At 58.8% G+C, this 24,139-nt stretch overlaps 1 protein-coding gene across 2 annotated transcripts in view; it reads right to left on the bottom strand.

The window, feature by feature from the left end:
- Positions 1 to 21,646, bottom strand: part of LASP1 (LIM and SH3 protein 1) — a 34,044-nt gene extending 12,398 nt beyond the window's left edge. Inside the window, exons 1-4 of one of the 2 annotated variants that reach the window (XM_056128039.1) lie at positions 21,375 to 21,646; positions 16,006 to 16,100; positions 8,923 to 9,007; positions 378 to 485 (exon numbers count right to left, since the gene is read on the bottom strand). In XM_056128039.1, the coding sequence (XP_055984014.1) occupies positions 378 to 485; positions 8,923 to 9,007; positions 16,006 to 16,100; positions 21,375 to 21,443 (357 nt within the window). In that variant the 5' untranslated portion in view covers positions 21,444 to 21,646. Of the gene's footprint in view, positions 1 to 377; positions 486 to 8,922; positions 9,008 to 16,005; positions 16,101 to 21,374 lie in introns of those variants that run through there. The other variant, XM_056128040.1, reaches the window with a different exon arrangement.
- Positions 21,647 to 24,139: the final 2,493 nt, after the last annotated feature.

Below are 24,139 nucleotides of genomic sequence, written 5' to 3'. Positions count from 1 at the left end.
GACAAGCAGAGGTGGGGGCGGAGAGCAGGGAGGTGGAAATGACGGGGGTGGCGTCAGCACCCAGCACTGGCTCTGACCTTTGTGCTCACACAATATGGTGCGCCTGCAGATGCCCAGGGAGGGGAAGAGAACCCCCACACAGGGCTTGGGAGAGGGGGCGGGGTGACCGGCCCTGCCTGGGCCACTCACATGCTCCCCAAAGGACAGATATGCTGGGGGCATACGTTTGGGACATTCAGAAAGCAGGTCTCCAAGTATCCCATGCCTTTGCCTCGCCCTCTGACAGACCCAGCCAGGAGAGAAGGAACCCCAGAATCTGCCTCTTCTGTGCCCAGGGGACAGGCCGCGTGGGGCGAGGCAGCGCGGGCAGAACTTACATTGCTGATCTGGTCCTGGGTCTTCTTGATTCTCTGGAGTTCGGGGGTGTCTGCCACCACGCTGAAGCCTTTGCCCTTGCTCTTCTCAAACTCCTCCTTGTAGCGCACCTGGAGGTCAGTGAGGGGGGACAAAAACAGGGTCAGTACAACCTATGGAACCCTGGCCAGCAAGGTCGCGATTGTGGGGTCTCCCTCTGAGGCCAGTGCCAAGCAGGAACCTCAACCGGAAGCACCAGAGAAGCAGCAGCTGTAACAGTGTCTGGGGGGAGGAAGGGATGGGTGGGGGGAGCAGACACGGTGTCTGGAGTCTTCCAGAATCCTGACATGCTCCTATTCCTGGTGCCCTGAGACTGACCACAGGGAGGCAGAGACCCCAGCCCAAGGTGACAGTGTGGCAGCAGGGACTTCCACACCCCCCCAAGACACAAACCCTGATGCCTGACTCAAGACCTTCCCCACAGCTCAGCCTGCACAAGCGCTGTTGGAAGAAGGTTCAGAAGGTTCTTTCCAGGGCCCCTAAACACCCCAGCCTCAGGCAGCCAGAATGAAGTGCTTTGTACCCGGCGGAAGTTTTTTTTTTTTCTTTTCAGGTCACACCCAGCAACGCACAGGGGCTACTCCTGGCTTTGCACTCAGGAATTACTCCTGGCAGTGCTCAGGGGACCATATGAGATGCTGGGAATTGAACCCCGGTTGGCCGTGTGCAAGGCAAACGCCCTACCCACTGTGCTATTGCTCCAACCCCCCAAGGGAGTTTTTTGGTTTTTAGGCTACACCCAGCAGTGCTCAGGGGTTACTCCAGGTTCTACACTCAGGAATTACTTCTGGTGGTGCTCGGGGAACCAAGGGAATGCCAGGGATTGAACCTGGGTCGGCTGTGCAAGGTCAACCTCCTACCTGCTATACTATGGCTCCAGCCACCACCACCCACCTCCACTCCTCCAAGGGATTTTTTTATGAACCAGCTGGGTGAGGGCTGTGTCAAAGAGAGACAAGATTGGGTCCAGCCGCATGTCCACCCCCACCCCCCAAAACTCAGTGAGCCTCTACTAGGGCCTGACAGCTTCCCAGAGCCCCCTGAAGCCTCCTTTTTTCATGAGGCAGGAGTCCTAGACAGGACACAGTGGGAGACAACTTTCCAGAATGGTGGTGCAAGTTGTAGGACTGATTCCCCTGGCCCCCTCCATGTTCCATGGAAAATTCGAGTCCTAGAGAAACTCAAGTTGGACATCAGAAAGGACGAGCTGATGCTGGAAGGAGCTGAAAGGGGAAGGCAGAAGAACAGAGCAGAGCCCGGAAGGCCCCTGGGGCCCAGCACTGCTCCACAGCTTCCAGAGACTTCACTTGACAGCCAGCTGTTCCAGCCCAACAGCTGCCTGGACTTCCTCCGCAGGGCTGCAGTGTCCCAGGGCAGGTCAGCCCAGGACACGAGGCCTAGCACTTGGGAGTTTCCAGAGGCGCGGCTCCCGAGCTGGGAGACATCCGGCCGCAGCTGGGAGCTGCACTCAGCCCACTGCACCTGTCAGACCCTGCATGGCCCCAGGGGCCCGAGGCCCCTCTATGTCCAAGGGCTTCTCCTTCCACACAGAAGCTCCTCAACCCACTTTGTTCTGACCCAGATTTAACACAAAGGCCGGGAGGTGCTGGATCCCTCAGGCAGGAAGTTACTGCAGTGGATACAGATATGACACCAGCTCATCCCAAAGGTATGGACCCGCACCCCTTCTGTTCTTCCAGAAGTCCCGGGCCATCAAAGCAACCCAGGGCTGGCGGTACAATGAGAAGCGGGCATCAGGGAAGGCAAAACATTTAGCATCAGAAAAATGTAGCCTTGTGAGGCTGGAGTGATAACACAACAGGCAGGGCTTTTGCCTTGCCCGCACTCAACCCCGGCAAGTTTGATCCTCAGCACCCCAGCACCGCCAGGAATAATTCCTGAATGCAGATCCAGGACTAACCCTAACCTGAGGCCTGGTCCAAAAACAAAAACAAAAACAAAAACAAAAACATAAAGAAAGAAAGAAGTAGTCCCATAGAAACCTCAAATCCAAGGTCTCTGGTCTTGGTTTCCCCATAGGGCTTTCACAGGAATCTGCTGACATAATAGGAAGGGGGTGCCCTATGCCAACATCAGCTCAACCAAGAGTCAGAAGGAGCAGAATACTCACAGGCTCCTTCTCCCTAGGTGGTCTGGGGTCAAAGGTCCCCCAGCCTTCTGCTCCCCAGCCCTAAGGATCAAGGATCAATCTAGATGGCTGCTGGTCCCAGCCTGAGCCTAAGGGAAGCTGCAAATCCCTGGCGGGGAGCAGAGCGGAGCCGATAAGGGTGAGTGTGAAAGTGCTTTGTCAACACACAAGTACTGCCAGACCCACGCCTTCCCTCCACTTCCTGGCCTGGCAAGGGTCAGGCCCCTCATGCAGGAGAATCGCCATGGTGACAGGGCAGTGACATCAGCTGGTTCCCAGGCACAGGCAGGAAAGAGCCTGCTCAGTGGGCCCCTGAACCAGGCAGGATCCCCTCTCTGGGTCCCCGCAGAGGAACTAAGAGCCTCTGAGGAGGACTGAGTCTAAGTCCGCCCATCCCGGGTCCCTGAGGAACATCTACCTGCCCTGGCTGTGGAGAATCAAGGTGGGGAAGGTTCCCGAAAGACTGTGGTGGGGAGCAGGTGGCAGAGGCACAAGCCACAGGGTGGGCAGGGCCCTTCCTGTCACTCCCTAGCGGCTCCCATGGAAACCAAGGTCACTCAGGGTCACGCTGGAACCACCACGCCTGGGCCAAGCCCTCCTGCCCAGAGCACCATCACCCAGGAAACCACCTCCGGGTGGGGGTTTGCCAGGGGTCCTCCCAAGCTCCCATCACCAGCCCCCGCACACAACAGGTACATGCTTGGGGAGGATGAGTGGAAAATGAATGGAGTATAGACACAATCTCCAAGTAACCTAGTTTGTTTGGAAAATGACTGCCCTGCTGAATCTTAGAAAACGCTAAAACCTGGACTTCGAAATAGTGTTTTTATTATTTGTTTTGTTTGGGATCCACATCCGGCAGTATTCAGGGCTCACTCCCGGGGGTCCCGGGGAATTGTATGCAGTACCAAGCATCAAGGCCAGATGGGCTGGGTGCAAGGCAAACACCTAACCTGCTGTCCTATCTTGTCCTATCTTTTGCCCCCACCCTCCCCTGTTTTTGTTCGTTTGTTTTCAGGCCACATCTGGCAATGCCCAGGGTTTACTCTTGGTTCGGTACTCAGGAATTACTCCTGGCAGTGCTCAGGGGACCATATGACACGTCAGGGATTGAACCTAGGCAAGTGCCCTACTCACTGTACTGTCTCTCCAGTATCTTTATTGATCAGAAACATTTCTACATATTTTTACTTAGTATGTGCCTGTCGGGCTGGAGCGATAGCACAGTGGGTCGGGCTTTGGCCTTGCACACAGCAGACCGGGTTCAATTCCTCCGTCCCTCTCAGAGAGCCCAGCAAGCTACTGGGAGTATTCCGCCCACACAGCAGAGCCTGGCAAGCTCCCCGTGGCATATTCAATACGCCAAAAACAGTAACAAGTCTCACAATGGAAACATTACTGGTGCCCGCTTGAGTAAATCGATGAACAATGGGAAGACAGTGACAGTGACAGTGATGTGCCCATCACAAGCTGGGCCCACATACTCTGTAAATGACCCCCTTTCGAGGTTGGGTAGGCATGGGCTTGAGGCCACACCTGGAGGTGCCAGGCTCTAAGCTGGGCCAGGGATGCAGGCTTGGCCGCGTGTTAGCCTTATATTATCTCTCTGACCTCAGTAATGCAACACCACCTCCTAACAAAAGAGAAATCCACTTTCAAGTCAGAGACACACAGATGCAGAGGACAGCAAATGGAAAAGGTCAGTGCTGGAGCAACTGTCCAACTGTCCAAAGGGCATTGTGTGGCCAGAGGCCAGGCTCAGGGCTGAGACACGCTTTACCCGTGGGAGCCCCAGAATGGAGCCCTGGCAAGGTTCCCAGCACCACCAGGAGGGGTCCCCCAGAACCTCACCAAACCTGTCCCTAAGCACTATTTTTGGTGGTGGCCCCAAAACAAAAGATAGGGAAGAAACAAGAGTCCCTGCAGCCAAGCCCAGTTCCACACCATGCCCAGCTCGGGATGTTGGGGGGAGGGTTGGGGGAGGGGGTTGGTCTTCTTCTCAGGCTCTGCCTCCACACCAGAGAATGTTCTGGATAAGCATTCTCACACCCAGCGGAGAAAGCCCCCCCCCCCATCAGACAGACCCAGTCACCTGCCCAGGGTCACGAAGCCAATGACTGTGGATTCCACCCCAGTTGGTCACAGGGCCTCAAGGAAGGGTGGGACCCACCCCCAGGCACTTTCCACTGGGGCTGGATGGGAAATGAAGAGGTCAGGGGGGCTTGAGGGACGGTAATGGGAGCTTCACACACATCAGGCCTAACACCGGATCCCTGCATTGCACAGGCCCTCAAACACAGCTGGGGGCGCCCTGGTGACCCGCAGCCACCACTGGGTCCAAAGCAGCACTGGACCGTCCACTCCAGCATTGAACAGGCCAGCCCAGTTGGCTTTTGTCAGGAAGTGACCACGGGCCCCCCCAGTACTGCTCGGGAGGCCCCGTCCCCAGAGGAGAATCCCCCTCCTCATAAGTGCAGCTGGCCACAGCTTCTGAGTGCTGGGGTGGGCACAGGGGGCAGCTGGATCAGAGCCTCAGTGGGGCAGGGTCATTTCTGGTCAGCTCTGGGGTGGCCAGCATGCAGGGAGGACTCTGGGAACCAACAGGGCACTGGGAGGACCATCCAGAAACAGCTCTAGCAGCATACCGGACAGAGAGACAGAGGGAGACAAAGAGACAGAGAGACAGACACTGAGAGACAGACACAGAGACAGAGAGGCAGAGATAGAGAGACAGAGACAGAGAGGTAGAAACACACAGAGAGCGAGAGAGACAGAAAGAGAGACAAAGCGAGGAAGAGACAGTGTGCGCAAGAGAGAGAGAGAGAGAGAGAGAAGGGCCCAGGCAGGCCGGGCGCTGGAGAGCGATGCAAGCCCTGGGAGGCAGTGGACAGCTCCACTTCCCCTCCACAGCCACCGCCAAGCCAGCAGCCCTGCCCCCAACGGCCACAGGAACCAAAACCTGTCCCAGGGGTGGCGGGGCCAGGCGGCCTTTGGGCCCTTCCCCCGCCCAGAGCACAGCACAGTCCGGAAACAGTGAGGGCAGCAGCCAGCCCAGCCCACACGCGCTGCGATGACGCAGCTCCCCCAGCCTCTGCCCACCCCCTGGCCCGGCTGCAGAGCAGAGCCCCAGTGCCCACGGCAGAAATGGGGCAGCAGCGACTCTCCTCACCTGTCCCCCTCCTGCCCCACCCGGCCTCAAAGGGACGGGACTACACCCACAGAGCAGGAGTCACCTCCTAAAGCCACTGGTGTGGCTCCAAGAACAGTCATGCTCGCCAGAAGCACCCAGGGCGGGGGGGGCGGGGAGGGGGACAAAATCGAAATGCAGATTCCGGGACCCTTCTGTACAGTGACTATGCCCAGGGCACGCGGCATGGCCGCTACCTGAGTGTGCCACGGGCACAGGGGGCACAGGCAGAGCCCGCAGCTCCTCGGGGCTGTGAGGAGAGAAGGCGTCACCTGGGAGAGGTGAGACACTGGGGTGGGGGCGGAGGACACGGCCCTCCCGAGCAGAACTGTGCCCTGCACCCCCTCCGGCTGCTCCCGAAGGACAGGACGGGGTGGGGTGGGTGCGGCCGCCCAGACCCCGCTTCTCAGGCACAAAGAGCCGCAGCTGAGCTTTTGTGGAACAACAAAGGCCACGGGAAGCAGCCAGGTTTGCATTTCTCCTCCTGGGAGTTGGGGTGTGTGCGTGTCCACTGACCTGTCTGAATACACACCACCCCCCCAGCCCACACACACCCCTCAGCACCTGGATCGCTGGCCTCTGGCTACAGCCACTCTGACAGGTCCCACACTCAGGAGCCGCTGCCCTCACCCAGCTGCCTCAGGTACTCACCTAAACATACACACACACACACACACACACACACACACATACACACGTGCGCGCATTCGGCCCTGTCACATAAACACAACATGGGCCATACACTACATATCATGGCCTGTTCAATACACACGCTTACACAAAGCAAGGTTGGTCACACAAACACACGAACACATAGGGTTTCTCATACACGCGGGAGGGAGGAATGTGTGGGGGGAGAGGGGTCATGCACAAGCACGCGCACACACACACACACACACACACACCAGGACCTCACACCTCACATACATATCAAGGGTCTCTCTCTCTCTCTCTCTCTCTCACACACACACACACACACACACACACACACACACAGAATGGCCCTACTGCGGGGCTGTCCCAGCCTCTCCTCTCCCCAGCTGGGCCTCCAGGGCCTCGTCTGGGCTGGTGCAAGTCAGACACCCATTGGCAGAGGGGAGTTTTGCCTCAGGGATAGACCCATGTCCCCCTATGGGTCCCCACCACCGGAACACAGGCCTGAGCCTCAGGTAATGCAGTGAAGACAAATTCAAACCCACTGCCCAGCACCCTCTCAGTCTGCCTCCCTCCTCAAACACTCCCAACCGGCCAAGGAGAAGGCAAGAAACCAAAGGCCCTGGCTGGGCTACAGAGAGCAGAGTGGGTAAGGCGCTGCCATGGGCAGAGGCAAGCCTGGTCCATTCTCTGGAAACGGGTATGGTCCCCCTGAACGCCACCAGGAGTGATCCCTGAGCAGAGCTGGCGGTAAGCCCTGAGCACTGCTGGGTGTGGCCCCAAACAAACAAATAAAAACAAACAAAAGCTCTTCCCCAGTGCAAAGAGACGGTAAACCGGCTAGGATGCAGCTGTGTATACAGGGGGCCCAGGTTCCTTCCCCCACCCCGCATGGTCCCCCCAGCACTGCCAGGAGTAACCCCCAAGCACCCAGTCAGGGGTAAGCCCCAGGTACCAGGTATGGCCCTCATTTTTGTTTTGGCACACACCCAAGGTGCTCAGGACCTACTCCTGGCTCTGTGCTCAGGGATCACTCCTGGCAGGGCTTGAGGGACCATATACGATGCCAGGGATCAAACCCAGGTCAGCCATAAGCATGGCAAGTGCCTTACCCTTATACAATCTCTCCACCTGTTTCCCACCCCAATTTTTAAAAATATGTTAAGTTCTCCCCAGTATAAGGAGCTCCCCTGCATTTAGGATGGAAACAGGGAGTTCTCCACACGGAGTTGTTTGGGGAAAGCTCTCTGGATAAAAGACAGAACCCAAGTCCCCACTTATTAGCACCCACAGCAGCCCCACCTATACTCCCTCCTCCATTAGGTGTGTCCCAGGGGCTGGGCACGAGCTTCGAGCCAGCAGTGGGGACCTTTGTTATGCCAAAGGCCACTTGGACGTTCATCACTACACTTGTGGACCACACAGCAGGCAGACGGGCCAAGGCAGCAGAGGCAGCATGTCCATCCAGTGGACACTGAGCCTCGGCATGTACAGGCCTCACGTGGCCCATGGGCTAGAGGTTCCCTACATGCAGGTTAGCACTGTCACGAGCTCAGTTACCACGGGAGGTCTGGGCCTCGGTTTCCTCATTTGTACAACTGGAACTGCAGTTCCTTCCTGGCTGTAGAGGATTGGCAAGTCTGGACAAACCACTGGGCCACTATGACCGGCCGGGGACAGCCACCATTGGTCACAGGAGCCCCCACTGCAGGGACCAGGGGAAGGAGGAAAAAGCCCTCTGAGGCCCAGGTGCCCCTGAGTCATACAGTCTCCATTGAAGGGGCCTTTGTCCTAACCCACCTCACTGTCCAGCCCAGGTTTGACCAGAAACTCCCCAGGCACCCTAAAAGGGTTCCAGGAGTGAGGGGGGAGGGCATAACCTAGAGCCCCTCAGGCAGGGGGCATGCCTCCCCCATAATAGGTGCTGGCTGGGGCCTGAGGAATAGGCCCCAGAGACAAAGACAGTGTAGGCTCTGACCAAGAAGGCACCTTGTGGGGCTGGAGTGATAGCACAGCGGGTAGGACATTTGCCTTGCAGCCGGCAAACCCGGGTTTGATTCCCAGCATCCCATATGGCCTCCCGAGCACCACCAGGAGTAATTCCTGAGTTCAGAGCCAGGAATAACCCCTGATGATCAGCCAGGTGTGACCCAAAAAGCAAAAAAAATAAAAATAAAATAAAATAAAAAGCAACTTGGGACTGGGCCACTGCTGGGCCACTGAGCACCTGGGACTGACATGGGACTCTAATTCACACCTCTAGTTGGGGGTTTCGTGGGGCAGGGAAGCAGCTTGCAGGGAGGTGTGCTTAGGGGAACACCCATGAAATTTCCCCGAGCAGAATCAGTCACATCCTTCCAGGTAGGAAGTGGGAGCTGGCCCACCCCCGTCTCCCTGTAAGGTCAGGACATGAGGTAACTGGGTGTGGGGCGGGGGCAGGGTGACTCGCTGAGCCATCACAGGGGAAGGAGTCTGGCCAAATCAGGCGCCCGGCCCCGCCTCCCTCCGGTGCCCTCACCTGACTCTGGAGCTCGCTCTGCTGCTTGAGGCGCAGGTTCTCCGGGGTGTCGGCCACCATGGTGAAGGACTGCTTGGGGTAGTGTCTGCAGGAGAGAGAACAGGGGTCAGGCTGGGGGGCACGTCCAACTCTCCAGACAGCTTCCTCTTTCCCTCGCAGGCAGCTCATGCTTCTGGCGCTAGGCCAGGACCACACAGGGAAGACAAGGCTGGGCCGCCAGGGAGACCACAGTGGGGCCCACGCAGGCCCCGGGGACCCGCTGGGGACTCCTTATGCCCCCCGGTTGGGGCACGTCTTAGAGTTGAGCACACAGGAGAACTGGGGCCACAGGTGGCCCCACCAGTTGGGGAGAAGACGGGCAGGGTCAGGACACATCAGGCAAAAGCCGGAAACAGAAGCGAGCCACACTGCTGAGAGAGGGACGAGAGGGCCAAGTACAGTACAGTGGGCAGGGGGCTTTCTTGCACACCTGACCCAGGCAGGTTCCCTCTCGAGCTCCCCAAAAGGTCCCCCCCAAGCCACACTGGGAAGGATCCAAGAGCTCAGAGCCCCGGAGAAAGCCCAGAGCTCCCAGAGCACCGCAGGGTGTGGCCCCATACTAAACCAACAAAACAAAACTAGTGAGAAAGAAGTGCATGTCCCAGGGGCTTCCTGGAGGAGGTGAGGTAAGTGAAAGGAATGTGTTCTTTCAAAGGCTTCACAATTTAGCTGCAGGGAAGAGCAGGCAGGACAATGACCTGGAGGTCAGAGAGGAGGCATCCAGCTGGTGGCTGAGCACAGATAATAAGGTGTTCTGTGCTCCTTGTCCAAGCCAGAGTCCAACAAACTCTGATTTTTTTTCTTTTTGGGTCACACCCAATGTTCAGGGGTTACTCCTGGCTCTGCACTCAGGAATCACTCCTGGCAGTGCTTGGTAGACCATATGGGATGCCAGGGTTCGAACTCCGGTCGGCCGTGTGCAAGGCAAATGCCCTCCCCACCGTATTCTCGGTCTGGCCCCGAGAGTCAAACAAACTCTGGCCGCTGACAGCCCATTGTCTCCCTCTGGCAGAGGTGGGGGACTGAGGCTCAGGGCAGGTCAAGAAGGAGGCCTCCCAGACCCTTTCCCGGGGCCAGCAGATGTGGGAAAGGACTGGCCCTGCAATGTCCAGCCCCAGGAAAGAAGGGCAGCTGGCAACTATTCAGCCAGAGCAGCCCGCTCTCCCCCAGGGAGGAGACCGGGCACTCGGCTGACCGTGCATGCTAGATTTCTCAGACTGAGGATGTGGCTAGCCCGAGGGCACCAGCCTTGCAAATGTGAGGCCCCAAGTTCAAACTACAAGACAGATCCATCACATCATTCCTCTGAGTTCACTCTCTCACCATTGCTAGTGCAGGAGAGGATTGTGTGTGTGTGGGGGGGGGCAGGGGGGCTTTGCTATATACTGTATCCCAAGCTCTAATGGCTAATGTTCCATGTTCCACCGACAACTTCTGCATAAGCCCCCTCCCCCCAAAACCATCCTGTGGTCTGTGCGCTTGTTGCAAGGGCTGAGGGTGTTTCCTCCAAAAGCGGCCTGAGGTTAGGCGGGCAGTGTGCCTTGACCAGGCTCATCTTCTTCCAAGCCCACACACCCTGGGGTTGGGCACGAGTTGCCCTCCTACCTCTGGGCATCACCCTGGGTGCTCGCAGGCCGCCACCCTGAGTCAGAGCCACATGTGAGCCTACGACTTCTGTCTGGGCCTCCACTGTGAAGGGCAGAAGTGGGGTGTGTGTGTCCTCCCCGGAAAGGGCAGTGAGCCAGACCCTGCTATGGACCAATGGGGCAGGGGGTGGGGAAATTACAGCCCTGGGAAAATCCTCTTTCCTGGGGGGCAAGACTCAGTGACCAGGGCACCTCTCCTCAAAGGCAGCCCCACCCCACCCCCTCCTACCTCCCCCATGGGCCCAGACCCCCAATTTTTTCCCTTCCCTGGCCAAGGGAGGGAAGTGGCTGAAGAGCAAGCACAGGTGCCCGCAGCTGACAACAGACACAGCCTGTGAGGGCCCCATGGGGTGACGGCTGCAGCTGCGGGGGTGGGGGGGGCAGTGAGGCCAGCCAGGCCACCCACGGCTATGAGGCCCAGTTCCAAAGGTCTGAGCAGTGGCAGGGAGGGAGCAGCCCTCTGGGGAGCCTGTTTCCACAGACCAAAGGGAGACCAGCAGGAGGGACCCAAGTCAGAGTCCCAGCAGGACTGGTGGGCACTGAGGCTGAGGAGGGGGCACCTGCAAGATGCACCCCCACAGATGCCCTTCTGCAGGCAGGGTAGGTGGGGAGAAGCCTGGGGTATGTCCCCCCCCCCCCCCGTTTCTGGTCCACACCCAGTCGTGCTCAGGAGCTATTCCCAGCAAGCTGCTGGGGACGGGTGCCAGGCTGTTGCCGGCAGGCCCAGGAGTGCAGCAGCAGAGCCTTGGGCACGAGAGGGTGCGGGGTTCTGGGGTGGGGGGAGGGTGGCGCTGGATGCACAGATGTGCTCCGAGAGCACGTGCCAACACAGGACGCCTCATTGGCCAGTCTGCAAATCCGGAAATCCCGTCTGGCACAAGGGCAGCAGACCGGCCCGACACATGTCCACACTGCCAATCTGGGGCCCTTGCACACATGTCCTGTGAAGGCCCGGACCACATGTGCATGCCACACCTTCTCTCTGCCTCCAGAAACATCCCAGGGGACCCCCACCACCACCCCACCACAGCATCTCTGGGCTTGGCTAGTACATATTTCATCCTTCTTTTGTTTGGGGGCCACGCCCAGTGATGCTCAGGGTTTACCCCTAGCTCTGTGCTCAGGGTCACTACTGGAGGGGCTCAGGGAACCATATGGACTTCTGGGGATCAAACCCAGGTCAGCCACGTGCAAGACAGGTGCGCTCCCCATTGAACTATATCTCTCTGGGCCCCTCCTCCCTTAGAACTCACATTTCTTCCGGAACTCAGCCCCCCCACAGCCAGAACACAACTCCATCCAAAGGGCAAGGGGGTGCTGCCTGGATCGTGAGGGACTTGATCTGGGGACTAAAGTCCAGCTTCAGATGACTGGATTCATCAGGAATGGGGAGTTATCCTCTCTCAGACACACCCTGTCCTAGCTCCTGAGCCCCCAGCCCTGGCCACAGGCGGCCGGTGTCACGCAGGAGCAGTGGCAGCAGCTATATTCCTCCCATTGGGTCAGCCCTGTCCCCTCCCCGTAGCCCCCAGCCCTGGAAGAGCAGCCTGCCTCTCCCTCTCCCCATCCCCAGCTCACTGCGCTTCGAGTTCCCATGGCAACCGCATCCTCAGCTCCAGGCAGGAGCTCCGTGGAGCTGCAGCCTGTGAGGGAAGTCTGTGGGGGTGGGGAAGAGCCGAGGGCAGCAGGAGTGTCCTCAACTGCAGAGGAGCCCTGAGGACACGCCTAGGCCCCTTGGGGAGGTGGTGGTGGGGGGTTCAGGCTTGACTTCAGCAGGGTGGGAACAGGGAGGCAGGGCAGTGCTCCTCCCCCACTGCCTTGCTGGAAACAATTGGGAGGAAGCAGAGCTGGGCCCTCTCTGCCCCCACGCGGCCACCACCCGCCCCTCCAGCACGTGAGAACACCAGGGTGGGTGTGAGACCCATTCGGGGACCCCACAACGCCTTCCTTGCCACTGGGTCTCTGGGTGGGGGTGGGGAGGGCAGGATGGGGGAAACCAGCCGTCCCAAGCCCGCCCAAGCCCGCCCTGAACTGGGTCCCCAGCACAGCACTTTCTTTGTCCCTCCCGTGGCCCTGGTTAATCATTCCACAGGGTGGGCCCCAGTGCCGGCCCCTCCCCTCACCCAAAGCAGGATCTGGACTGGGGGTGGAGGGGGGGGCAGGGAGTGTGTGAAGGAAGGGCGGGAGTCTGGGGAAGGGGACAAGGACAGGGACGGGCAGGGGGAGGGCAATCAGGCAGCTGCTGGCAGCTCCAGAGGACAGACAAAGCCACCACCCGAGACCAGTGTCCCTGCACACGCACGCTGAAATGTGCCCCAGGCCCAGGGCAAGCAAAGAGGCACTGCCTCTCTCACTGCGTCCCCGAAACCGATAACCCTGAGGCCCAAGCACGGGTCAAGGACAGCCATATCCAATCCAATGCTCGGACAGGCCGCCCCCGCCAAGGGGCCTCGGGGGACGCGCACTGGCAGGCTGGCGGAGAGCTCATCTGTCCTTCAAACCTATGCCAAGGTGGGGGGTCCACTGTGAGCCTCCTGCAGGGCCTGTGAGGACACAGGAGGGGGTCTTACCCTGAGCCCTGGGAGAGGGGTGACCTAAGACTCGTCCCCCTCTTAAATGAATGGTGAGGAGAGGGCACGAGGACCCCACAGGACTTCCGGGAAGCCCACAGCACATCCCCACCAGGCTCCTGCCACCAACTGGTCCAAAAGTCACCCCGAGGGCCGGAGCAATAGTACAGCAGGGAGGGTGTTTGTCTGCCTTGCAAGTGGCTGATGGGGGCTCAACTCCCGGCATCTCATAAGGTCCCCTGAGCACCGCCAGGAATAACTCCTGAGTGCAAAACTAGGAGTAACCCCTGAGCATTGCCGGGTGTAACCCAAAAAAGCAAAAGACAAAACAAAAGAAAAGCCACCCCAAGAGTTTGAAAGTTCCGTTCCCCCAGAAACCACAGCTCTGTCCAGAAGGGACAAAAATAACCCAGCAAAGCCACAGGAGCCTGGAACAGAAGTGAGGGGACCCAGCCTGACATCCTGGCTCCAGAAGGACCCGCCCTGCCCCCGTGGGAACACTGCTGAGGGTCCCCTTCTACCCAGTTCTCCCCACCACGGGCCTGTAGCACTGGGGGCACCATGGGCCAGGCAGGAAGAGTGGCCCAAGAACAGGGCACAGGGAAGAAGTGACCCGCTGCCAGGTGGAGGTAGGCGGAGCCCACTCAGAGTAGGCACGGAGCTGGCTCAGAAATGCCTCTGGGGGGGTCCACCCCATTCTGCCCAGTTCTCTTCCATCTCAAACAATTCTGCGAGGAGAGAAACAAAAGCCTTTTCACTTAATTTCTTTCTAGAACTCAAATCTCAGTCTTGTTTGTTTTTTTGGCTCATGCCCAGTGATGCTCAGGAGTTACTCCTGGCTCTGCGCTCAGAAATTACTCCTGGAGGGGCTCAGGGAACCATATGGGATGCCGGGGTTCGAACCCAGGTCAGGTACTTGCAAGGCAAACACCCTCCCCGCTGTACTATCGCTCTGGCCCAAATCTCAGTCTTGAAAGGTCAGCGGGGCGGGGGCAGTGGCAGCTTTCTCTGCTCTGGACCTCCCCCATCAGCTCCCAGGCCTCCCACACAGTCATGACCCTGAGCTGGCACAGCCGGGCACCAGCTGCACCGAGCCTGCACCCAGCACCACAAGGTCATTGCCCCGATGAGTAGGTAGGACAGTGAGACCCACGCAGGTCCAGAGGATGCCTCCACTCATTCAGGCAGGTCTGCCTTGGCCTGTTCCTGAACCCGCGCCTGGCTGGCTGGCCCAGAGCTTGGTTCAGTGGTGGCTGGCAGGCAAGGTGACTCCCGTCCTTCTGCATCTGGGCAATTCCCAGAGAACAGCCCAGTGGGTCAGGTACAAAGGTCCATGAACAGGGCAGAGGCCAGGGCCGAAAATCAGGGGGTGTCCAGTAGGGTCAAGCTGCTCCTTTGGCTGAGGGCCCAGACAGAGCTGGACAAGCATGTTTGCAGCATCCAGGGAGGAAGGCGTCACCTTCATGTGCCCCCTCTAGGTCCCTCAAACTTCACGGGAGACCCCATCCTCACCCTGCAGCCTGGGAGGAGAGGAGGGATGAGCAGCTCAGCTCTCCGTGCAGCCTCCAGGCTGCCAGGCAGCCCCACACCTGCTGGGGCTTCACGAGATTCAGCTTCATCCAGGGGCAGAAGCTAAGCAACTGCCCCCCCCACCCCCACTGCCAAGGAATCAGGGGGACCCAGAATCTAGCCCAAAGGAACCCAGTAACCAAGGGGTTAAGTGCCCCAGCTTCTGGCTCAGAACCCCACACCCCACCCCACCCCACTCCCCAAGGCAGAAGGAAGTGGCAGAGAATCAGGGCTTGTGTGAGTCCTTAAGAATTTGAAGAATGTCCCATTTCCCTTGTGGGGTGGGGGAGAGGACCCGGGGAAGCTAATAAAAGAGCAGGGGGAGGAGCAGGGTCCAATCTGGGACCCTCCTTCTCCCCCAGCAGGTTTTCCAGAGTGCTGAGCCCTCCCTAGGGGCCAAGGTTAAAGTGGCTTCTGGGGAATGAGGGCCCAGCAGAAACCCACAGGGGCACTGATGAGGAATGGAACCCCATGAGGAGGGCTGTGGAAAGAGTCAGGGACTTGGGGGGGGGGGCAGGAAGGGAGAGACAGCCTCTGAGGAAGCTTCCCACCCCTTTTATGCCCAAGCCCCACCCAACACTCCCCCTGAGGTGAACATCAGCTCTGATTAACAGGCAGAGAAAACTCTGGGCTGGAGCTGCGGCCAGCCAGGTAAGAGTTTGCAGTCGCTCTTCATCCATAAAGGCAGCCTGAAGATGGGACACCAGGGCTAGGGAGTGTCCACTGGGTGGAAAGGGACCCCCAGCTCCCAGAGCAAGGCAGGCAGAATCTCAGGGTCCAAGCTGATTCCACCAAAAAAGATAGGGCAAGTCGGCAAACTTTCCCCACCTGGCAGAGAAGCGGGTCTGTCCTGGGCCTGGCTACTGGTCAGGCTGTGGCCAGTTCCCTGCAAAGTTACTCCAGCAAAAGCAGTGGCCAGGAGCCCCAAGGCCTCCTTTGAGGCACTTGGGTCAGAGCAGGTGAGAGGTGGCGGTTAGGAGAGGGAAATGAGGAAGAGAAGAGATGCCAGCAGGCAGATACTGGGCGGACAGAAATCACCACTCACAGGCATCAGGCTGCCATCTGGGATGTGGCAAGAACACGTGCATGTCCCCACTCACCCCGGGACCGAATGAGACTCTCACAAGCCACATCACCTGGGGAAAGCACCTTCCCCTCCCCCAGGGAACTTGCCACAGCCCTGCTGGCCCCCAGGGATGGCCTCCAGGGGACAGGCCAGAAGGTGAGGGAGATGTGGAGAAGGTCAGCCCCGCACTCACGCATTGCAGTACGGCTTCTTCTCGTAGCCCTTGTAGTTCTTCATGTTGAGTGTCATCTTGCAGATCTCGCAGTGGAAGCATGCTTTATGCCAGAACTGGGGAGAGCAGAAAGAGGACCCCCGTCAGACACCAGGATCTCAGAAGGGACGCCCAAGACAGAGAGCAAAGGCCACAGCGGGCCTGTGGGACAGCTCCGGGCTCGCTCCCCTCCCCGCCCTCTGGTGAGACCTGAGCAGTTGGAAGCTCGGTGTGGGGGCGCATTAGGAGCTGGTGAAGCTGCACGGAGCTGGCAGAGGGCTGGCAGAAACTTGAGCCTAAGTCAGCTCTCCGCATGAGCTGAATGAGGGGAAGCCATCTCTAGGCAGGAACCCCCGTTTCCACTCCCAGCCCTGGGCCCCATGGGATCCCCTAGGGATGTTGCACTTCTGAAAACCCCCCACTTTCTATAGGAACCCCCCAACCAGGAGTGGGATCCCAGGCTCCAGACCTCACCACTGTTCTACCCTTTGCTCCCACTTTTTCTCCCCTTAGTTGGAGAACAGGCTGACAGCGGCCAGGAGTGTCCCCCATCTAAGACTCTGATGGAACCCACCCTCCCTCATGGGAACAGCTGTAGTGGGAAAGAAAGCTCAGTGGGCTGCGACACAGACTCTGCACATAACAGATCAGGTTTGAACCCTGGCCACGCCTGGTCCCCCAACACCACCAGGAGAGACCCCCAAACACAGAGCCAGCAATAGGCCCTGAGTGTCACCAGGTGTGACCCAAAAACAAAAAGAAACAAGGGGGCTGCCCTGGCTGTGTGTCGTGCTCAAGTCCTGCCACCCTGTCCAGTGCGCAGAGGGAGTAAGAGCACCAACCGCTCAGATTCTTGGGGAGTCAGAAGCACCCAGAGGCGCTGAGTGCCCACAGGGCAGGGGCTGGCAGCTCTCGTGCTGTTAGGGCGTGTTAGGGTTACAGGGTCCAGGTGGGGCTCCACTGCGCCCTCCCAAGCTCCAGGAAGGAGATGTGAGAGCTGAGACTCCAGCAAAGCCCCGAGAGCAGGAGAGGTGCTGGGAAGAGGGTGAAGGAAGCATCAGCTTTGGACAAGGGAGCCCCAGATTTGGCCCCAGCACTGCATGGTCCCCAATCAGGGGAGACGCGGTGGGGAGAAGGGGGGAGAATCAACCCCAAGCACTGCCAGGTATGCCCTCCTGTGGCATCCGTAGGGGAAGAGCCGGGGAGACACAAGTGGAGCAAGTCTAGAAAGGCTCGAGGCAGAAAGCGGTCAGCCCCCAGCAGTCATGAGAGTCCCCACCTCCGGAACCCAGGCCAAAGGCCTGCACCCAGGGACTCAGAGATGATGCCGGCCACCAGGCTGGCTCCTGGTCACCCATCCAGGAACTGCCCAGTGGTGCGGCCAGCCAAGGACGCTTCCGGCGGATCTCAGAGCCCGCCAGTGCCACACAGGGCTGTCCCCACCCCCCAGCGACCCCCAGCATGGCAGCCTCCGCCCATGTCTGGGAGGTGCTGGCAGATCGCCCCAGTCCTGTCACCACCCCACACATTCAGCCCACAAGGCCCTTGCTTGGGCCCCCCGCCTCCCCCAGCCCCGCAGGGGCCTGCCGGGAAAAACATTCTCCGGAATCCAGACCATGACCCACTTTCACACACAGACGCAGAAACACGCAGGGACCCGGGGCGGGGGGCCAGCAAAGCTGCCGCCCTGACTTGGGGGAGGAAAAGGGAAAGAGCAGCCCTACCCAGCCCCCACCACAGCCTCTCTGGGAAGGATTCCAAGGCTACTGAGGGTCCCCACTGCCATCAGTCACTTCTCCTCCATATTTCAGAGTCTGGGGGTTAGCAGCAAGCTCCTGTCCCCTCCCTGGGGCTCCAGTTCAGAACCCTGCAGCCAGATGAACTGAGCGCCTTCAGGGGCGAGTGTGGAAACGCGTCCACAGCTGTCAGAGGCAGCCCGCACCACAAGGGCAGGAAGTGATGGGGTGGCAGGTGACAATTAGGGGACCTCTATCTAACTGTCCTGAGACCCAGACCTGCTCCCCCCCCCCTTTCCTTCCTAGTTCAAGAAAACTCTGCAGTTCTGCTCCAGAGCAAGAAGGCTACTGGGGAGGGAGCCAGCCCGCCTCTGGGGTCCTGCCGATAGGAGCACCAGTCTGCACCCAGCCCCCAGCACCATCCTGCCCCAACCTGCACCACCAGGCCAAGACTCTTCTTTGGGGGGAGACCCAGGGAAGATATCACACGCATTCCAGACTCAGGCCTCGGGGGCAAAGTCCAGCACCAGCACCGGGCATGCCTGCTGCTCCTCCCCTGCCCTCAAGCACTGGCTCAGGCCTTAAAGAACCTGCCCAGGAGCCTGTCAGGGTCATTTTCCTCTGCAGCCAGCTCCCCAGTGAGGGGCAAAGCATTCAACATGATGGGGCACCCCTCAGGCCAGGTTGGCTGGATCCTCTGAGGGGAGAAGTTCAGGATGGTACAAGGAGCTACAGGTCAGAGTCGGCCACCTGGCAGTGCCCCCTCTGCACCCTGGACGGAAAGGGAGGCTGACTTGGGGGGGGGGGGGGGCGACAGAGGAAAGTCCCACTCACTCCTTCCCAGAGCTCAGGCTGATAGGGTGGGGGGAGAGAAATCCTCTGGGGGTGTTAACACTGCCCCAAGCTAACCCAAACCACCAGTTACCTGGGTAACTGCCTCAAGGCCTAGACTTTAGGAAGACCACTTTTTCCCAGGATCCGGATTACTTCCAAGGCACCACCCAAAATGAGAGCGCAGAGGGAAGGCTGCCCTCAGGCAGAAGCCATTCCTAACTGCTCTTGGTGCTGCGTGCAGGGGGAGGAGGAGGAGCTGGCAGGAAGGGAGCCCCTTCCAGGAGCCACCCCATCCCCCATTCTCCACCTTTCCCCCGACTGGCCTTAAACGCCCCAGATATGGTGATTCCCAACAAGGCCTGGGCCACAGCTTCCCACCTCTCTGTGACAAGCAGGTCAGCCACTGCCCAGGGGCTCTCCAGCAGTCCCTCAGAGAGCCAGGCACAAAGCAGGTGCTCAATAAAGACTAGTGGGAGAGAAAGTCAATGAGGAGACCCTATTTCTCCTCAAACCCTGATTCCAGAGTGCACCAGTCTCTACACACTGTGCCGGTCAGAGCACTCTGGGTACTGCGGGTGGGGGCAGAGGAGGTGATCGGCCTTTACCCACCCAAGCCTTTGAGATAAGACTCAGGGAGGAGAAAGGGCAAACACAAGGATAAACTCAGCCTTGAGTGACATTATTGTGTGCAAAAGGAAATAGGTAAAGCGGAGGGAGGTGGGTGACCGAGACCTTCAGCTGTGGACAGGAAGCCTGGGGCCACTGGACAGAAACCATGTCCCAGGTGCTGAGAACGGCCCCGTCCAGGTGAGGTCCTTCAGGTGGGAAGCAGTCCTCACAGCCAGCAGGGGCGGAGAAGACCAGGTGCAGCTCAATGCAAGAGGTGAGAACACCCCAAAGCAGCCGCCTCCCGCAGGAAGGGTGCTAAAGAAGGGGGACCACCTGCACTGTCCCTTCCAACTGGGGCCAGAGAACACAAGTCGCCCTGCAAGAGCTCAGCCTCTCCCCGCCCCACACATCCGACACCCTAGGTATCTGCGCAGGAGGCCAATGTACCCCAGGAAGGTAGGGATAGTTACGCCCCTTCTGGGCACTCTGCCCGGCTTTAGTGCCCAGCCCCACCTCAGAGGAAGTGACATCATCATACCCACCAGACAGTGGCCAGGGCTGAGACCAAGACCATTCAAAGGGCGGTGAGAGCAGAGCCCTGGGCCAAGGACACAGGCCCCCGCCCCAGACCGGCCATCCCACCACCGAAGCTGCCTCTGCCTGCCGCATATTCTCAGTACAAGCAACCCCAAGGAATTTCTAAGTGGGACAAAATCCCAGGAACAGGAACCAGCTCTTCAGTCTGTGCCTCCAAGCTCAGGTTCTGTTCCTCCACCCACAGTGCACAAAGCTGGTGCAAGTCCCTGGGAAGGTGGGGTGAGGGTGTCCACCTCCCTTATGCCAACAGCATGACCCTCTCCAAGCCTCCTGCTGGCCAGCCCCCTTCTGGCCCCTTCCTCCAAGAGCAAGTTCTAAAGAATGAGTGAGTCTGGTACCTCCCCTGGTCTTCACCCAGACCCAGGGGAAAGTTCGCTGCAGGAGCTGTGAGAGGGGAGAGGGGGGGCGGGTTGGAGATAAGACTACATAGTATCGGATGAAGTATCCTTTCCCAAACAAAACCTGGCTCCAGGGAGCGACGAACTTGGCCCCAGGACACTCTACCCCTCTTCCCCCGTGCCCCACGCCTGCCGGGTAAGATGCAAAGGCAAGATGCGAAGGCGAGACTATTTAGACTCGGAGCCAGCCGTGGGAGGCGGCAGATCCGCCCTGCGAGAAGCCTGCAGGCTGGGAACGGCATGAAGAGAACGGATTCGACCTAAGGATCATGGGGTGCGGGAGAGGGGTCAGGATCTACCCAAACTGCATGGAACACCCAAGTACAATGGCAACCAGATGAATGAGCCCAGCACGGGGAGGGGGCGTATCAGAAGCCCCCGCACCCCAGCTCTTTTCTAGAAAGCCACCTTCCACCACCCCCGGCACCTCCCCCTTCTCTCAGCTTCCCCTGAACTCCGCCAACCCCACCCTCCATTGGGGAAACCGGCTTCGAAAAGTTAGTTCTTTGTTCTGCAAAGCCGGGCTCGGAGCACAATTTCAGGAGATCTCGGCGCGGCCCCCGACCCCGCCCGGCCCCACCGCCCAGCGCGGGGAGCTGGCTTCTAATTTGGGGTGGGGGCTGGGCAAGCCGTGGCGGAGGGTCGGCTAGTGCATTCACCACGGCACCACCACGGGGGCTTCCGGCCGTCCCAACTCGGGGGTGTCGCGGAGGGGGTCGGGTCCTGATCCGAAGCCTCCATCACCAGCGGCAGCACTCGCGCGTCGCCAGGACCCGCCGCACGGTTCCTCGGGGGCCCCCCGGCTTCTGCCCCGCCCCCCCGGCGCCCCCTCCCCCAGCGCCCCAAGCTTCCGCCTATTTGGCGCTCGGCTCGGCGCGGAGAGGGATCGACGGTCTCCTCTCACTCCCCGGCCCTAGGGGGCGGGCCTGCACCCCTCGCCTCCCCCCAGCCCCCACCCCGGGCCTGGCCTCCCCACGCCCCTTCGGACACCCCCTCCCCAGCCCCGGCCCACGGAACCCTCTCTCCTCCCGCCGTGGCCGTGTGCCACGCCTTGGATCGCCAGGTTTCCGGACTGGGGGGTGGGGGTGTCTCTGTCCCCCCACACCCCATGACATCGCCTCCCCTCCCTCCTCCCTGGAGCACGGCCGGGGCAGGGATCGCAGAAGCCGCGGCTCACCTTATCCAGGCAGTTCACCTTCTCCGTGGGGTACACGATCTTGCCGCACCGAGCGCAGCTGGGGTTCATGGCTCCGGGAGAGGCCGGGGCGGGGACGCCCGAGCTCGCGCGCCTTCTGTGTCCCCGGAGCGAGCAGGCGCGAGACGGCCGCGGCTGGAGCTGGGGAACTGGCCTCCGCCTCCGCCCTCCTTCCCCTAATAAACACGGCGGGGAGGAGGGGCTGCACCGGGGCGGGGACGCGCCGCGGGCAGGGGCGCGCGCGGCCAAGCGCGCTCCCCGGCGACGTGGGGCTGCGCGGGGGAGGGTTCCGGGGACGGCGGCGGGGCCGGGACTGCGCGCCCAGGGGGTCCCCGGAGCTCCTGGCGTCCTCCGGCTTCCGAGAAGGAGCCCGGGAGAAGCGCGCCCGGGGGTTCAGGTGCGAGCAGCCGGCTGGGCACCGGGCCCTCCCCGCGCTGGAAGGAACCGGGAGCCCGGGGGGCTGCACATCTGGGCGCCCGGCTCCCGCTGGCGGGCAACCCTTTTGCCCGTCGAGGATGGAGGAGGGGGGCTGAGGTGGACCTGCCTGAACGGCGTACTAGATGGTGCCCGTCAGTACCTGGCGTGAACCTGCCCTGCTACCTGGAACACCACCCCCCTCCCCGCTCCGCCCCTCAGTTCGCCTCCCTTCCCCCCACACATCCTTTTCCACGTTTGTGGGGCGGAACTGGTCCCTCCCTCCTGGACTCCCGAGGCCCGGCCCGTGCATTCCTCTCCGCCTCTGCTGTGCAGTTTTTCCCGGGGATCCTGGATCTGGGCACCTCCCGTTTGGCGCCTGTCCTCCTTTTCTCATTCATTCATTCCTTTCTCATATTTTGTTCTCCAGCCTCAGTGTTTAACAATTGACAGCCAAAAGAGCTGTCTCAAGATGCAGCATTGGTGTTGGAGTATAGCTCCGTTGTAGAGAACTTGGCTGCGGTCTAGGGTTTCCTGGTTCGAATCTGGGTGTCCCCTTGGTGGCTTTTCTAATTTTCAGCAAAGAAAAATGCCACATTTCTTGGCTCTACGTTTTATACTTTCATAATTTTGTATCAATTTTATATCTTTTATAAATTTTATACATTTACAATCTTGGATTTTAAATTTATATAAGAAAGGAAAAAAAGGGTTTTGTAATCTTTTTCTCAATTCTCTTTACCCTAAGCAGAAAACTTCCAGGTTTGCTTTACACCTTGCAGAAGGAGGAGATGGGTACATTCACAATTAGCTACAAAGAACATGCGCAGCACTGACGGAGGGGAAATTTCTCTCGGGCCTGAGTTGTCAGACAAGCCCAGGCGCCAGGTGCTGGGGACAAGAAGACTACCCCCCCACACAGAAGTTAACAATGCATTTCTGCTGAGGTTGGGGCGGGAGAGGAGGTAATGCACAGACTAGTGCATTAGACTACTCCAAATTCAGTGTTCCTAATTAACAATGACCCCACCTGATTGTGTTCACCCTTCACATTGCCCGTAACACCGGCAGAGTGGGTGAATTTGAGAAACTTAAAATGGCCCACTGCTTACCCATAAGCTCATTTCAATTTACAAAAATAGAGTTACATCCTGATGCAAACTGACAAACGAACTCAGCAGTTCCCAAACTTGGGCATGAGTCAGAATTAGACTTCAAAGGCTTGTTAAAGCACCTGAAGGCCTGGAGTGGGACGCTCAGGGAGAACGCGCGTGCTTTGCTCTTTGTTCTGGGGACACACTGCGGTGGGCCTGGGAGGACACTCTGAGCAAGGTCATGCAGTTTCTCACCCAAAGGTGGGGACTGAGACGCTGCCTGGGTGACCCGCTTCCTGCCGGGTCAGAGCAAAAACACATACGGAAGGAGTAAGTGCGTCCCCTTCTTCTAGGTTTTGCCCAAAAAAAGGAAAAATGAGGGAGAAAGAGCAAAGCATGCTGCCTGGGTCAGAGGGCAGTTGCGATATTTTAAATCCGGAATCTGGCTGTGTCATCCTTGAACCCCCGGGAATACTGCGGCGCATTTTTCCCCACGGTTCACATTACAGTGAAAAACGCCTTGAAGCTGGGCATGGAGATGGAACAGAACTGCTGCCTGGTGCCGAACCCAGAGCCAAGAAACATCCCGTCCCCACTGCCCTCCCCCCTACGCCTCCTATTCCTGGACATCAGTGCAGAGATATAGAAGCTAGAGGTTATCAGGGTTGAGCACAGGAGTGAATAGACCCTCTTTTCACCTTCTAGCTCCTGTCAGTGCTGTGTCCTGTAAAAGTCTGCAATTAAATAAATCCTCAAACTTGGTTTCATTCTAGTAATCTTTCTGGTCAGAAGAAACTAGGGGGAAATAGCATCCTGCTTTTACACCGATGCTTTACACAAAGAGTAAACTACAATCACCATTAGACCTACTGGATCTGGAGCAGATTTAGGGGTGGAAATAATTTGGCATCTTCTACCTAAAGAGAGCACAGGAGTTTTGTTCTGAAGCTGTAAAGCTGAGGAGATCCTGGCCAGGCCAAGGATTTGGGTTTTAATCTTCTCCTAGAGTCCCTGGTGAAATGCTTTGATTTTCTCCCTCCACTCAAAAATAAAAAAAAAAAGAAAGAAATAGAGAGGATTACTTGGCACTGATGAGGGGGAAATACTAGGATCACTTTTCTGGAGCTGACTCTGCAGGTACAGGGAATACGTAAACAGGAAAATAGGATCAAGGACACAATTCAGCCGTTAAATTCAAGAATTTGATATTTGAGCGTCCAGTATAAAACAAGTTCCAGA

Source organism: Sorex fumeus, unplaced genomic scaffold (genome assembly GCF_029834395.1).
Source record: "Sorex fumeus unplaced genomic scaffold, SorFum_2.1 ptg000063l, whole genome shotgun sequence".
Taxonomy (NCBI): domain Eukaryota; kingdom Metazoa; phylum Chordata; class Mammalia; order Eulipotyphla; family Soricidae; genus Sorex; species Sorex fumeus.
The sequence above is the reverse complement of the archived record's forward strand: the minus strand, read 5'-3'. Positions and strand labels throughout refer to the sequence as shown.